We start from the raw sequence: 13,038 nt of genomic DNA on the forward strand, positions 1-13,038 counted from the left end.
CGAGCTTAGGTGACGCTATAGAAACAGGAGGTATCACCAAATCCAATGACATTCCTTTTAAAGAAAAAAGAAGTCAAATATGAGGCGTTTAGCCTGGAAGTATTGGCCGCAGATCGGGTCGGATGTGCGGGCCATTCAAACAAGCAGCATTCCATGGTTTAGAGGAGCCAAGGTTCCTGACTCTTGGGTCCGTTGGTTTTTTTTCTTCTTTTATTCCCTCGATTTAATCTAAAATCTATACTATATAATTAGTACCTAGGTACAAGTGACTTGTTACTTATACCCGTTTTAGTATTAAAAGGGGGGTAACTATAATAAAGAAAAGAAAGGAGAAAAAAAGAAACGGGAACTAGACCCATGTGAGATCGATCCATTTGGAACTATTTGCATAACATACAACATACGGACCACTATAACGTACATATAACGTACGACGTATAACTGTAAATATTACTATTACGTCGTATAGAATAAATATATAGTAAATATAGTCAAGACATTCTAGTAATTTTAGTATTATATGATATACAATATACAATACAATATCGTATATGTGATGCTTCCCCATGTTCGCCCTAAAAAATACCCATGTTCCATGTTCCTATAGGTCCACGGGTCTGATCCCTGCTTATGTGTCTGAAGTATGTAATTAACTTAGTGGAACTGCCCTGATTTATGGATTCGGTTCCAGGTTGCCCTTCATTTGCGTCTAGGCTCATTTCGTTAGTGTCAACGTCGTGTCATCTTAGCATGTGCAGTGGAATCGTGGAGCTGGGGCGGGTGGTAGATCGCCAGGGCTCCCTGGATTCCCTTCTTATAAGGTCTCTTCGCCTTGCCTGGAGGTGATCTTCACTTCACTTGGAATAAATACTTTTACCTGTCGCTGTTCCTGAATGGGGAGCATCGGCCCTATTATTCACCCTTTATCTGATTTTCTTCTGTGCTTCCCTATTGAAAACGTAAGCTACTCTTTCTCTCTCCCACCTTGACATCTAAAGTATACTTAACTGACGATGATGCCCTCTTCTCAGTCTACTTTTTACCAGTTCTTAATCTTCAGCTTTTTATATGGCCAATCAGTCCTGGCAACCTCAGCCTCCTTCAACAGGTTCTCAGTGGCTAGACAATGCAGCTTATAGTCAACCAACCATGCAGGATATGGTCCGTGCTTTCCCTCGGCCGAGACACACTCGGGTCATGAAGCCTCGTAGTGCTGGAAACAGTCCCTCATCGGCAATGAGAAGGCGAGCAACAGTCAATCAAAATGTGATGCATGCAATGCCCTCACAATACCAGCCCTCCTTGGAAGAAGCCCTGTTCGCCTCGGCGTCTCGGAACTCACGCCCGACCAGCTGGCATCCTTCATCGGCAAGAAACCGGGGTCTTTCGAACCCGCAATACTACCCCGATTTCACTGCGGACAACTATGCCGGCATGGGAGCCTTTGATCAACAATATCTCCCTTCGGCCGTCTATGGGGGCGATGACATCATGGCATATCCCATGACCGCCGACGCTGCATTCTCGTCCAACGATTACTTCCCCGTCTACTCTGACATGCAGGATGATTTGCCACTTCCACAACAGACCCCGGCACTTTCAATGACTGGCTCGCAGGTCGAGCCAATGACCTGGGATTTCACCATGCCCGATCTATCAGTAATGCACCCAACATCCGATAACTGGAATTTCGACATGCTATCGATGGGCACCAACATCCCCCCACCAGAAACAACCTGCCCAAGCTACGTCAGCGTCCCCTCACCGGGTGAGATGAGCGGGCCTTCAACACCGGACTTCCTTCCTATTCAACAGTTTGAGGACAATTTCCAGCCTCCCGTCGAGCTCAAGAAGACTGCCAAGGCCGAAGAGGAACTGGTCGGCATGGGCCTCTACAGTCAGCCCAATGGAACACTGGCCAAGGCCCCGCAAAGCAAAGCAGGCGAGGGTCTCAAGCTTGAAGAGACATTCACTCCATCCGATGAAGACAAGGACGGCGAAGCGGAGACAGATGTCGAGAGCGACGAACAACAACCATCGCCCCAGCAACCAAATCGCTACAACGAACCTATGCAGATGGCTCAGTCGAACTTCATTTCCAAACAGCAGCAGCAGCCGAAACAGGCTTTGAATATGCTGCAGCGATCTTTCTTTTTCGACCACGATGAGGATCAGCAAGCGATGACTGCCGCTCAGCCTTTTGCGAGCTTGAACCAGCCTTGTATGAGCTATGGGTATGGGTGGATCTAAAATAGTCGGGTCGCTTTGCAGCGGATTCGGGTACTTGTTTGTTTTTGTTTTATTCCTGTACTTCTTTACCAGCGGCATAGCGTGGCGTTATTTCTATTTATTTTGTCTCGGCGTCGGATACAACGGAAGGATACCCTGGGACCATTCGCATCTAGCTAGCCACACCTATCTGCATCTCCAAGGAGGATGTACTCATGCACGAGCGATACACACAATTAGCTTAAAAATATCTTGCTACCTGTCATTGTTTCCAATTCTTGTCTAAATCGTAATGAACAACAATAACATCGCGATCGTGTTGATCTAGAAGTATACAAATTCGCCTTCTGGTTGGTCGAAGAGATGATGAGGCTCGGCAAAACCATCCCAAAGGAATAACCATCCTCCGAAAATATTTCGCAGCAACTCATCGACACAAAGTGCAGCAAGAAAATTAAGAACCTCGAGTTCCAGTGAATTAAATTTCAATTTGGCTATTCCGGACTCGGCAGCAAAATGGCCAAGGTCATTTTCACAGCTTGGAAGACCAAGTCCCAGCTGATGGATGTGCGGAACGAGTTTTATCCTCCGCCTTCCTACGCTGGACCGGATTTGCGCTCTCATGGTTGCGCAGTGGTATGTAATTTGAAATTCCTCCCAGTGAACTGGTTTTGGCTGATACTCTGTGCAAGGTCGAAGCTTGGAAGTTACGCGGCAATGTGCCGCACCATGTTGAAGCTACGGCGCTATTGACTGACGCTATTCTGCATGACGATGCACAGAGGAACTCCATCTTCTCGATTCGGGCTACCTACTCTGCAGCCTTCTGCCGGTAAGTAACCGAATCTCCCTTAGAGAAGAGTTCCACCATCCAGTCCGGAGATGTCTCCTCCCAACTCCATGCAGACCCTCCCCCAACCAACCCAATTCAAACCAAACTAACACCCAAGCAGCTTCGTGACCGGTCTCGTGGACACAAAAATTCACGGTGTGCGACGAACAATGTTCCAGCGCGCAACAGACCTAGGCCTTCCCGCCTCCTTCGTGGAACTACGCCACGAAGCAACTCACCGCGAGCCCCCTCGCTAGTTGTACTGCGCAAGGCAGCACAGCGCTCTCTCGAATGGCTCTGGGACAACTACTGGGCTGAGGTCTGCGACGATCCTACGCCTGCAACCCATGACGACAGTGCATCTGTCAGGGCGGCCTTGTGCGACGCTCTACAGCCTCTTACCGGTGGGCTAGCGGAACCAGTGTCTAAAAAGCGGAAGCGCGACCAGGCCATTTCGGTCGCTATGCGGCTTGTCTCGGTTTGTAATGTCTCGGGGACTGGCGTTAAGCTTTTAGCTTCTGTTTTGCTGGAGCGGGATTTGCTGGTGCCTGGTCGGACGTGAGTGTTTTTTTTTTTGGTGTTGTGTCTCGGGTGTTGGAACCGGTTTGTCGGGGAGTACACGTGCTAATCTTCTCTTTGCAGGCTTGGAGATCCCTTCGATGAGACTTTTAAAGAGTGGGACACTGTGCTTTTAAAGGTTGCGGAGAGTCATCCTGCCTTTTTGAGACATCTCACGGAGGACCTGGTCAATGATCTGGCCTTCACCGATACGAAGGATGTATCTACCGATCCGCGCTCTGAGGCGCTGTACCTGTGGCTCGCGCACATTTTCACATCGCCGAATTGGGAATTCCACAGGCAATCGTGTCCTCAAAGCTATGTTCTTCAAGTTTGTGACGAGAGTTCACACCATTGGACAACGCTGCTGGGGGAGCAGGTGAGAAAGGAAGCTGGCAAAGCTAAGGCGGTACCCGTCGCTCGACCAGCTGGCAAAAACCGTGTCTCAAAGCCCATCACTCGAAACGAGTCGCGAGGCACTACCGCTCAGCTTTCGGAAAAGCTGCTAGCGCACGGATGGGGTCTCTTGGAGAAATGGGACAGTCGACCCTTGGGGGTGGTCGCTAACAACTAAACACGCATACTTGTAAAACATGAAATGAACATGCTGCTGGCAGCGAAATCGAGCAATCCACCGGTATTAATTGGACAATGTACGTATGTAGATATCTTTAAACGAGCGACCAATCAAACTGAGTGTCATTACTAACCCTGGGAGAGCTGTTAACGGAAGAAGGTTCCTCCGGATGACGTTGGTAATCATGGGCTGTGTACATATTCCATAGCTCCCCGCACTGTGTTGAAGTGATGAACTTCTTAAGGTCTCAGTTATTCCGAAATAGCTCTCGTCTCTACAGATCTCAAGCCAGAGCCATGCATATCCAGTCGATTCCTATGTGTATGTTGCGTCTCCAGAATACCAACATCATATCCATGGATGCAACAACATGAAGATCAGAACATTGGCTTATCAAAATCAATTTTACAGGGACGGGGAAGGGCAACAACTATGCCTACCTCGTAACAGATGAGCTGACCAAGCATTCTGTTATCATTGATCCCGCGAACCCTCCAGAGTAAGCTCCATCTTCTATATTGGAGAGATCCGTCGTGCATAACGCTGACGCGGTGATATTACAGGGTTGCACCGGAATTGAAATCTCAAATCGATGCTGGCAAGATCGATTTGAAGGCTATCGTCAATACTCATCAGTGCGTGAATCGTAGTGCCCCTTTGCTGAGGGTTTGCTGACATTTGCTGGATAGTCACTGGGATCATGCTGGTGGTAATGACGAAATAGTATGCTTGATCTCCCGATATTCTTGTCTGACACAATACTGATTTCTGCCTCAGCTGAAACAATTCAAGGGCCTTCCGGTCATTGGTGGCAAGGACTGCGCTTCTGTCACCAAAACCCCCGCTGATGGCGAAGTATTCAAGATCGGAGACCGTATCTCCGTCAAGGCGTTATATACCCCCTGTCACACACAGGACAGTATCTGCTATTATATGCAAGATGGAGACCAGCGCGTTGTGTTCACGGGTGATACCCTTTTCATCGGCGGTACGTGTCTTTTCCAATGCATTACATACAGCCTTGGGTCCCGATTGAGGATTGTCTAACAAGATGACCAGGTTGTGGTCGATTCTTCGAGGGAAATGCGAAAGAGATGCACAAAGCGTTGAACGAAACCCTTGCTGCTCTGCCTGACGACACCAAGGTTTATGTAGGTTTCCTTGCCTCTCTTGACGATCACATTACTTACACCGACTTTTTAAGCCCGGTCATGAATACACCAAGGCGAATGTCAAGTTCTGTATTGCTGTCTCGCAGACCGAGCCTATTAAGAAGCTCCAGGCATTCGCGGAACAGAACAAGGAGACACAGGGTAAATTCACCATCGGTGATGAGAAGGTAATGATTGAAGAGAGTTCCAAGGTTGTTACACTAAAGCTGACAGTTTTATAGCTCCACAATGTTTTCATGCGTGTCAATGTAAGTTTCCATACCCTCCCTTCATATCTATGGATGCTCACGCAAAATATCTAGGACCCCGAGATTCAAAAGGCCACTGGCAAGACTGATCCTGTCGAAGTGATGGCTGCATTGAGAGAGATGAAGAACGCGATGTAAAAGTAAAGTCAATTGCAAATTGCAAGTCTACCCTCCATTACGTATCTTCCGATATATATTCGTATTTTCGCCCAAAGCCATTCCGAAACTAAAATACCGCCAAGACCTCATTGTAGAAAAGAAAGGGACCCTTAAGAAAGACCTTTATCCTCAATTTATTGGAAAATAAATTACCCCGGAAAATCGGGCAAACCCCGAAGAAATGGGAGATGATTTTCCATTGAGGGGCGCCGACGTCATGCCCACTTTCTTTTCGTCAACCCACCACTGCGATCAACGCACTTTATCTCAGCGATGGACAAAGCATCTACAGATGAAATAGTATGTGGCCATCAGACTAGGATGCTGCAGTGACTGATCAATGTCATCATAGAGCTATGGCGGGGCAAGCGATACGGAGGCTCAGAACCACCTGGAGGTAGGTTGCTTTGAATTCGATAACAGTTCCAAGCTAATTGTCGGTCACTGCATAGGTCGTCTTTTACCCCGACTCCAATCACCGTCGCAAATCCTCTCTCGTTACGATGGACAAACCCAAGCTCCAACCCCGCACAGACCAAGATGACAAGACGACCGCCTGCTACGTCCACTCCCTCATTGCCGGCGAATGGACCTCACCCCCTCACCATATAAAAGACACAGAGGACGTAATTCGGACCCTGAATGATGACAAGGTCGAGTCCCCCGATTTCGAGCCAGACAACGCCGTCTCGGTGGCCGAACGCGACAGCATAGAGCTCGCCAAAGTCCCACCAACAATTCTCCAATCCCGCCATCTCACCAAAAGACAGCTATCCGACATGGCCTGGAACGTGCGCAAGCTCTCCAAGAAGCTCGGCAGCATCAAGCTCAAGCTCACCGTCAAAAACGTCTTCGTCGTCTGCAAAGCACAGGACGAATCCCTCGTCAGTCTGACGCGGAAGGTCACAAAGTGGCTCCTCTCCAAAGACCGCGACTCCCAATACGTAGTCTACGTCGAGCGGCGACTGGAAACACATCCGGACTTTGGCGCGCTGCAGCTTGTACAGGACGAGCCTTCGGCGCAAGGGCGGCTGAAATACTGGGATCCCAAACTTGCGCAGGAAAAGCCGCACCTGTTTGATTTTGTGATCACGCTCGGCGGCGACGGCACCGTTCTCTACACTAGCTGGTTATTCCAGCGGATCGTGCCGCCTGTATTATCCTTTGCGCTTGGCTCGCTGGGGTTCCTGACGAACTTTGATTTCGCGGATTATCAAAAAGCCCTTGAGAATGCGCTGCGAGATGGCGTCGTTGTCAGTCTGCGATTACGGTTTGAATGCACTATAATGCGGAGCAAGGCACGGGCGAAGGATCCTTATTCGAAGACGCTAGCGGATCGCGACTTGGTTGAGGAGCTTATTGGTGAGGAGGGAGAGGATACGTTGACGCACACGCCGGATCGAGTGTATGAGATTTTGAACGATGTAGTCCTCGACCGAGGGCCGAATCCAAGTATGTGTTGAAGATGGGAGATTTGAGAGAACATACAGAGCTAACTTATCCCAGCGATGTCTCAAATCGAGCTCTTCGGCGACGACGAACACTTCACCACTCTGCTCGCTGATGGAATCTGCATTGCGACTCCAACCGGCTCAACAGCTTATAACCTCGCCGCTGGCGGGTCTCTTTCTCATCCGGAGAACCCTGTTATTCTCGTTACTGCCATTTGCGCGCATACTCTATCCTTCCGTCCGATTATCCTACCTGACACCATTGTTCTGCGCATGGGCGTGCCGTACGATGCGCGAACGAGCTCATGGGCTAGCTTTGATGGCCGCGAGAGGTATGTTTCGTATTGCATATTGCGTATAAAGGGTGCTTGACCTGTTATTGACTGACATACTCTAGGGTCGAGCTACACCCAGGCGACTATGTGACTGTCTCGGCTTCAAGGTATCCCTTTGCTAATGTCTTGCCTCCAGGTGGACAGGGCGAAGGCTGGGTTCACAGTATCTCCAAGACTTTGAATTGGAATTCGCGACAGAAGCAGAAGAGCTTCAAGTAGGCTTGCTTGGGGATCTGAATTATATCTTTTCGATTCAATCTATACTGACAGCTCATATTGTGGCGTACATCATGACATTGGAATCAAAATTTACGACAATATGACCTGGCATTGGACCACAAATTATAAGAAATTTCTTTTTTTCAATACTGTTTTTTCTTCGACAGCTATTCTATTCTAGTGATTAATAGAGATAGACTAGCTAGCTAGCATCCCAAACAAAACCCTAGCATTTGGTTTTTTTTCTTCGAAGTGGACTCTTCTAGATTTTTTTTTTCGCTAGAAACCGATGGGTCACGGTTTCCGGGGCAGCTCCGCCGCGGGTATAAAAGGCCGTCGTCCGGCCCGAAAACTTTTTCTTCTTCATCTTCCTCAACCCAACCCGAGTTGTCTAATGTGCACTTCTCTCGTTGAATTTGTTGAGCCCGACATAATAAAATCAAGAATCCTTCACTCTCTTTATCACTAACTTGGTATGTTCCGATTTTTTTTCATGTTCCAATCCAGATCAGCCAACGGCGCAAGCCGTTCGATGATGAAAAACTTCCTACATTCGCAGTTTCCACGCTAGTCATCGTTTGAACCCAATCAAGGTGGCGCTGAGCGGAATATCTTCCTTGGATGTCTGAGAACTATTTGGCTGTTCTTTTTGGATCATGATCTACTGTTGCAGTCGAGACGGTTGCTAATTGTCTCTCAGAATAGGTTTCTTTTTTCTTTGCCTTGCGCTTCAGATACGGCGGGGATATTCGATACAGAAGCTGCTGCAGTGTTAGTGTCTAGTTCTGCTATTCACGTCGCTGTGGTTGTGAGCTGGCTGTCTCTTCGAGACTTTTGGAGACTTCAATTAGATCTCGTTGAACAAGAGCTATCTGGTCAAAACAACATAGTCTAGTTTGAATATATGTCATTTTTCCACGAGTTATCTGCATCTTGTAAACTTTTTAGACAAAATTCGCATGTAAACGCATAACATTGATCTCTGCGCAAATTCTTGAATCCTGCGCTGGGGGCAGATGTGCTCCGCCGTAACGCATCCTGACCCATAACAATTCAACCTCGTCATTCCCGATACTTGAGCTTGCATACTCACATCTTAATTCCCACTACAACCATGGCGGCACCCCCTCGACATGCCACCATGCTGTCAATCAGTAATGGGACACAATCAGGGGATAGACCCCAGACACAACAAGCACAGCAAAACACACTACCCCAATCCCCCGGTCTCCGTGTACCCTCCAATCGCAAAACAATCTATGACCGGCACCTAAACCGAAGTCGCAATGCAGAGCTCAGCAGGGCAAGCTTCGCCTTTCTCTTCGGCGAGATGGTCACATACGCCCAACGCCGGGTAACAGGCATCCAAGATCTGGAGAAACGGTAAGCCAAGCCCTGAACCACCGGCATCGCCATCGTTCCACATCACACTTCCCCCAAACACGAATATACTAACGCACACCCCAGTCTAAACGAACAAGGCTACCCCCTCGGCCTCCGCCTCCTCGACCTCCTCTTCTATCGCTCAACCTCAACCTCTTCTTCCGCCCTCACAAGCTCCTCAACCTCTTCCTCACCCCCAAATCGGCCCCTCCGCATCCTAACCCTCCTCCACCTAATTCACGGACCCCTCTGGCGGCTCCTCTTCGGCCGCGCCGCAGACGCCCTCGAACACTCCGTCTCCCCAGACACCCCCAACGAGTACATGATCACCGACAACGACCCGTTAGTCAACACGTATATCAGCGTGCCGCGGGAAATGAGCATGCTCAACTGTGCGGCGTTTGTGGCGGGCGTTATCGAGGGCGTTTGTGATGGCTGTGGCTTTGAGACGAAGGTTTCGGCGCATAATCAGCCCACGGAGCTTTGGCCCAGTCGGACGGTGTTCTTGGTTCGCTTTGGCGATACGGTTATGGAGAGGGAGAAGGTGCTTGAGCGGGCGGGTGTTAAATGAGTTGTATGTTTGTGTGGCGCTCGGCGCTTGAGTGGTTGGCGGTTTCGTGGTTTGGTTATGGTTCTTTTCGTTTCGGAAAGTGCTAGTCTATGATTCAGGCTCTGGCACTCTTTTTACGAAGTCATGCAGACACAGTGCTCTCTCCCGTGATCTTGGGTTTGGAATCATGTTATGTACAAAAACTAGAAGGTCGGCTGCCAGATATCTCTGAATATAAGTCCTCCAGGAGAGGATATGCTCTATTACGTACATTCACATACCCCGAACCGTCTCGGGGTTGCAATATAGGCAGCTCAAATGCAGATATCACATAGGTGCAACTCTCCTGTGGAGCTCAAATGCCATTGAGGGATATCAAATCGGCGAAATTCACGAATCCACCCGGCGACGCTTCTCCCCATCCCCATAAGGCGACGGGCTACGCTTCCGCCTCTCCCTAGATAAACTCCTCTCGCGACCCTGATCACGATCATCGCGCCGGTCCCGCCGGGGCGATCGCGACCTAGACCGCCGCCTGGACCTCACAGCACTAGCATTCGCACCGGTAGGGCCGCGGTCGCGATCGTCGCCACGATCCGGCATAAAGCGTTCATCCGTAACGCCCTCAGGCGCCCCGTCACGCCGTCTCCGATTCTCAAGCCCATCACCGAACCGCCCCGTATCCTCCGTCTTCAAATCCCTATACCGGGTACGACCCTTCTTACCAAGCTTCGTCATATCCCGCACCTGCATATACTGAGGCAGCGTATCGCGATTGACATCATCTTCGAACCGCGCGCCCATAAGCTCCCGCCTATCGAGACCCTCGGCCTCGAGATCACCGCGGAAGAAAGCGCCCTTATGGAAATAGCGCTGCATGAAGCCCGTCTGACCGCGCGTAGCATCGCGGTCCTCTTTCTGCTTTGCGATGAATTCGCGGTCTTCGCGGTCCCGTTCTTCAGCCGTGAGATTGCGCCGGCGCTCGATCTCTTCGCGCTCTTTCTCGCTTTCTTCGATTGCTTCGCGCTCGCGCTTGACGCGCTTCAGCTCGCGCAGCTTCCATGCTGCGAGTTCTGCTTCGGGGTCTTTGCCGTCTGTGTCATCGATTGCTTCTTCGTCGTCTGCTTCGACGAGCTCGTCGTCGTCCCAGGCGCGGTTTGCGCTTGAGCGCGCGATCGCTTCTTTTTCAAGCTGGTCGCGGATTAGCTGGTCTGTTTTTTCTTGCTGCTGTGCGGCTCGCTTCGCTTCTTCTGCTTCTGCGGCGGCTTGCGCTTCTGCTTGTGTCTGGCCGGCAGACTCTTTGGTGGTGTTGCGCTTGTCTTTTTTGATGAAGGTTGGTCGAATTAGCATGCGCGGTGCTTCGTCTTCCGAGCTGCTTTCTTCTTCTGAGCTTTCTTCTTCTTCTGATTCTTCTTCGTCGCTCTCGGCTGTAGCGGGTGTCGGGATAGTCTTCGGCGCGGGTTCTAGGTCGTCTGTAGGTTGTGCGGCTTTCGGCGCCGGCGCAGATTCGTCGTAATCTTCATCGGTAACGAATCCTTCTTCTTCGTACTCCTTTTCTATTTTCTGAGCTACCGCGGCGGCGGGAAAGGAGCTTGCTTTGGGTGCTTGCTGTCTCCGACGCTGCGCCTCAATCCGCTTGCGCCGTTCCTCTTCCTTCCGCGCCTGTTCGTCGTCCTCTTCCTCCTCTTCTTCTGAGGAGTCGTCTTCTGGAACTGCCTTTCCGGGGCGGTAACGACCAGGCTTGAGGGGGTTTTTTGTCATTCCCCGGTGGGAGGAGGGTAGCGGAGGAGGCATTCTTGCTCGGTCAGTTGAGGAGAGTAGAAGGATGGGTGTTGTTGTATATTTGTGGCCTCTGAGCGCTCACCAGATTGGCTGTTGGCTCTTCCTCGGGAGATTGTAGAGGGACTGATCGGTGGTAGGGCGATGTGTTGACTTGCTCAACTGACGTCTCGGACTGAAGCTTTCACTGGAAATTGATATTTCGTCACGTGATTGTATCGATAGCTCTAAGTATACCTACATAACTAGTAGAACGTATGAAGATTGATAATGCAGATCTAGCAATTGATGTGCCTTTGATGTATTCACCCTGTCTGCTAGTATTCTAGTTATACCTACTCTTCTGACTATTTACGGGCTATCTTTCTCGTTCACCATTATCACCTACGCCATTTTATACTGTTTTATCACCACGTGATCACGCGTTTTGCGATTCGCGTCAGTCAATCTACTCCCCGCCGCTCTCCAACATCAGCCCGAAGCCACGCAATAATTTTTCTACCAATTTTTACAACAAGGGACCCCAATCCTAGTCCAAACACCGACAGATCGCAAAAATGAATACATACCAAACCCCCCGCATTCTCCCCGCACACCTCCAAGCCTTCCACCCTTCCCAAGCCGGTCAGCACACCTCATACACAGTCCGCCTCCTAGGCACTGTAACCGCGCTCTCTGGCAATGCCGGTACTCTTCAATGCGGACACACTGGCGAGGTTACACTCATCTTGACATCGAATGGGCGCTTGCAAGTCGGAAAGTTATTTGAGGTTATTGGAAAGGTTGCTGAACTAGAGAACGGACAAGTATGTTGACCACAGACTCTGAAACGATCTAGAGTCAAGTTTTGATGTGCTAATGCTTCTATCAGGGATTTGGACTCAAAGTTCTAGGCAGCGTGGAATGGGGCAACCCGGATAGTTGCGGTATGTTCTGCTCCTTTCTCGGATTTGTTGGATACTAATTCATTTGTTGAATATAGACTATAATATCTACGAACAAGTCGTCAATGCCACTCATCTCTGTACCCCCATCTTCTACGATGTGGTGCAACAGAGCGGATGAATCAAACACGCATTACAATTTTCCTTTTCCGGGGTTTTGTCTCCAATATCTCATAGTAATGATGAATTGATTATGCTAGGTTTATTGAACTTGTTACTTTCCAAAAGACAGACAAATGGACTATCTTGGGTGGGTGACACTGCCCCTTACAACCAATGCTTGATCAACATGACTAGAGCCAACGGGCTATTAATAGGGCAGCTTAGCTACTTCCGCAGCATATTCATGCATCAAAGCTATGTGCAGCAAAATCGTCCGTAGCAGAGTCTCAGTTACCCGTTACTTAGCTTTTACTTAGCCATGATATACAGAACCAGAAAATGAGAGTTTGACAAAGACGAAGTCGGTAACCGTGTTTTGTCATTAAGAAATCTCCTATCACTTGGCCAACCTAGTCAGGGAATAGACTTCGTCTAGATATATGTATACAATATTCATGCATCAGGTGCTTGTAGGAATCCAACTCCAGGGCTTACAGTGA

At 49.4% G+C, this 13,038-nt stretch overlaps 6 protein-coding genes across 6 annotated transcripts; 5 read left to right on the forward strand and 1 right to left on the reverse strand.

The window, feature by feature from the left end:
* Nucleotides 1-1,149: 1,149 nt before the first annotated feature.
* N7529_004490 (uncharacterized protein) lies at nt 1,150-2,250 on the forward strand (the record flags this gene model as incomplete). Its single annotated transcript, XM_057240017.1, has 1 exon — nt 1,150-2,250. The coding sequence occupies one exon, from the start codon at nt 1,150-1,152 to the stop codon at nt 2,248-2,250; it is 1,101 nt and encodes a 366-aa protein (XP_057099312.1).
* Nucleotides 2,251-2,745: 495 nt separating this feature from the next.
* N7529_004491 (rRNA-processing protein LAS1) lies at nt 2,746-4,193 on the forward strand (the record flags this gene model as incomplete). Its single annotated transcript, XM_057240018.1, has 4 exons — nt 2,746-2,865; nt 2,922-3,061; nt 3,257-3,619; nt 3,704-4,193. 4 exons carry the CDS (start codon nt 2,746-2,748, stop codon nt 4,191-4,193), a joined length of 1,113 nt encoding a protein of 370 aa, XP_057099313.1.
* Nucleotides 4,194-4,426: 233 nt separating this feature from the next.
* Nucleotides 4,427-7,780, forward strand: N7529_004492 (putative NAD+ kinase; the record flags this gene model as incomplete). Its single annotated transcript, XM_057240019.1, has 13 exons — nt 4,427-4,517; nt 4,608-4,695; nt 4,760-4,831; nt 4,886-4,919; nt 4,974-5,184; nt 5,256-5,347; nt 5,401-5,535; nt 5,590-5,616; nt 5,671-5,715; nt 6,128-6,172; nt 6,228-7,227; nt 7,282-7,558; nt 7,624-7,780. 13 exons carry the CDS (start codon nt 4,427-4,429, stop codon nt 7,778-7,780), a joined length of 2,274 nt encoding a protein of 757 aa, XP_057099314.1.
* A 1,114-nt stretch (nt 7,781-8,894) lies between these two features.
* On the forward strand, nt 8,895-9,734 carry N7529_004493 (trafficking protein particle complex subunit 5; the record flags this gene model as incomplete). The annotated part of the gene is made up of 2 exons (XM_057240020.1): nt 8,895-9,163; nt 9,248-9,734. 2 exons carry the CDS (start codon nt 8,895-8,897, stop codon nt 9,732-9,734), a joined length of 756 nt encoding a protein of 251 aa, XP_057099315.1.
* A 369-nt stretch (nt 9,735-10,103) lies between these two features.
* N7529_004494 (microfibrillar-associated 1 family protein) lies at nt 10,104-11,507 on the reverse strand (the record flags this gene model as incomplete). Its single annotated transcript, XM_057240021.1, has 1 exon — nt 10,104-11,507. The coding sequence occupies one exon, from the start codon at nt 11,505-11,507 to the stop codon at nt 10,104-10,106; it is 1,404 nt and encodes a 467-aa protein (XP_057099316.1).
* A 542-nt stretch (nt 11,508-12,049) lies between these two features.
* N7529_004495 (putative ssDNA binding protein Ssb3) lies at nt 12,050-12,557 on the forward strand (the record flags this gene model as incomplete). The annotated part of the gene is made up of 3 exons (XM_057240022.1): nt 12,050-12,298; nt 12,364-12,418; nt 12,475-12,557. 3 exons carry the CDS (start codon nt 12,050-12,052, stop codon nt 12,555-12,557), a joined length of 387 nt encoding a protein of 128 aa, XP_057099317.1.
* Nucleotides 12,558-13,038: the final 481 nt, after the last annotated feature.

This window comes from Penicillium soppii, assembly GCF_028829465.1.
Source record: "Penicillium soppii strain IBT 18220 chromosome Unknown utg000004l, whole genome shotgun sequence".
Lineage (NCBI taxonomy): Eukaryota > Fungi > Ascomycota > Eurotiomycetes > Eurotiales > Aspergillaceae > Penicillium > Penicillium soppii.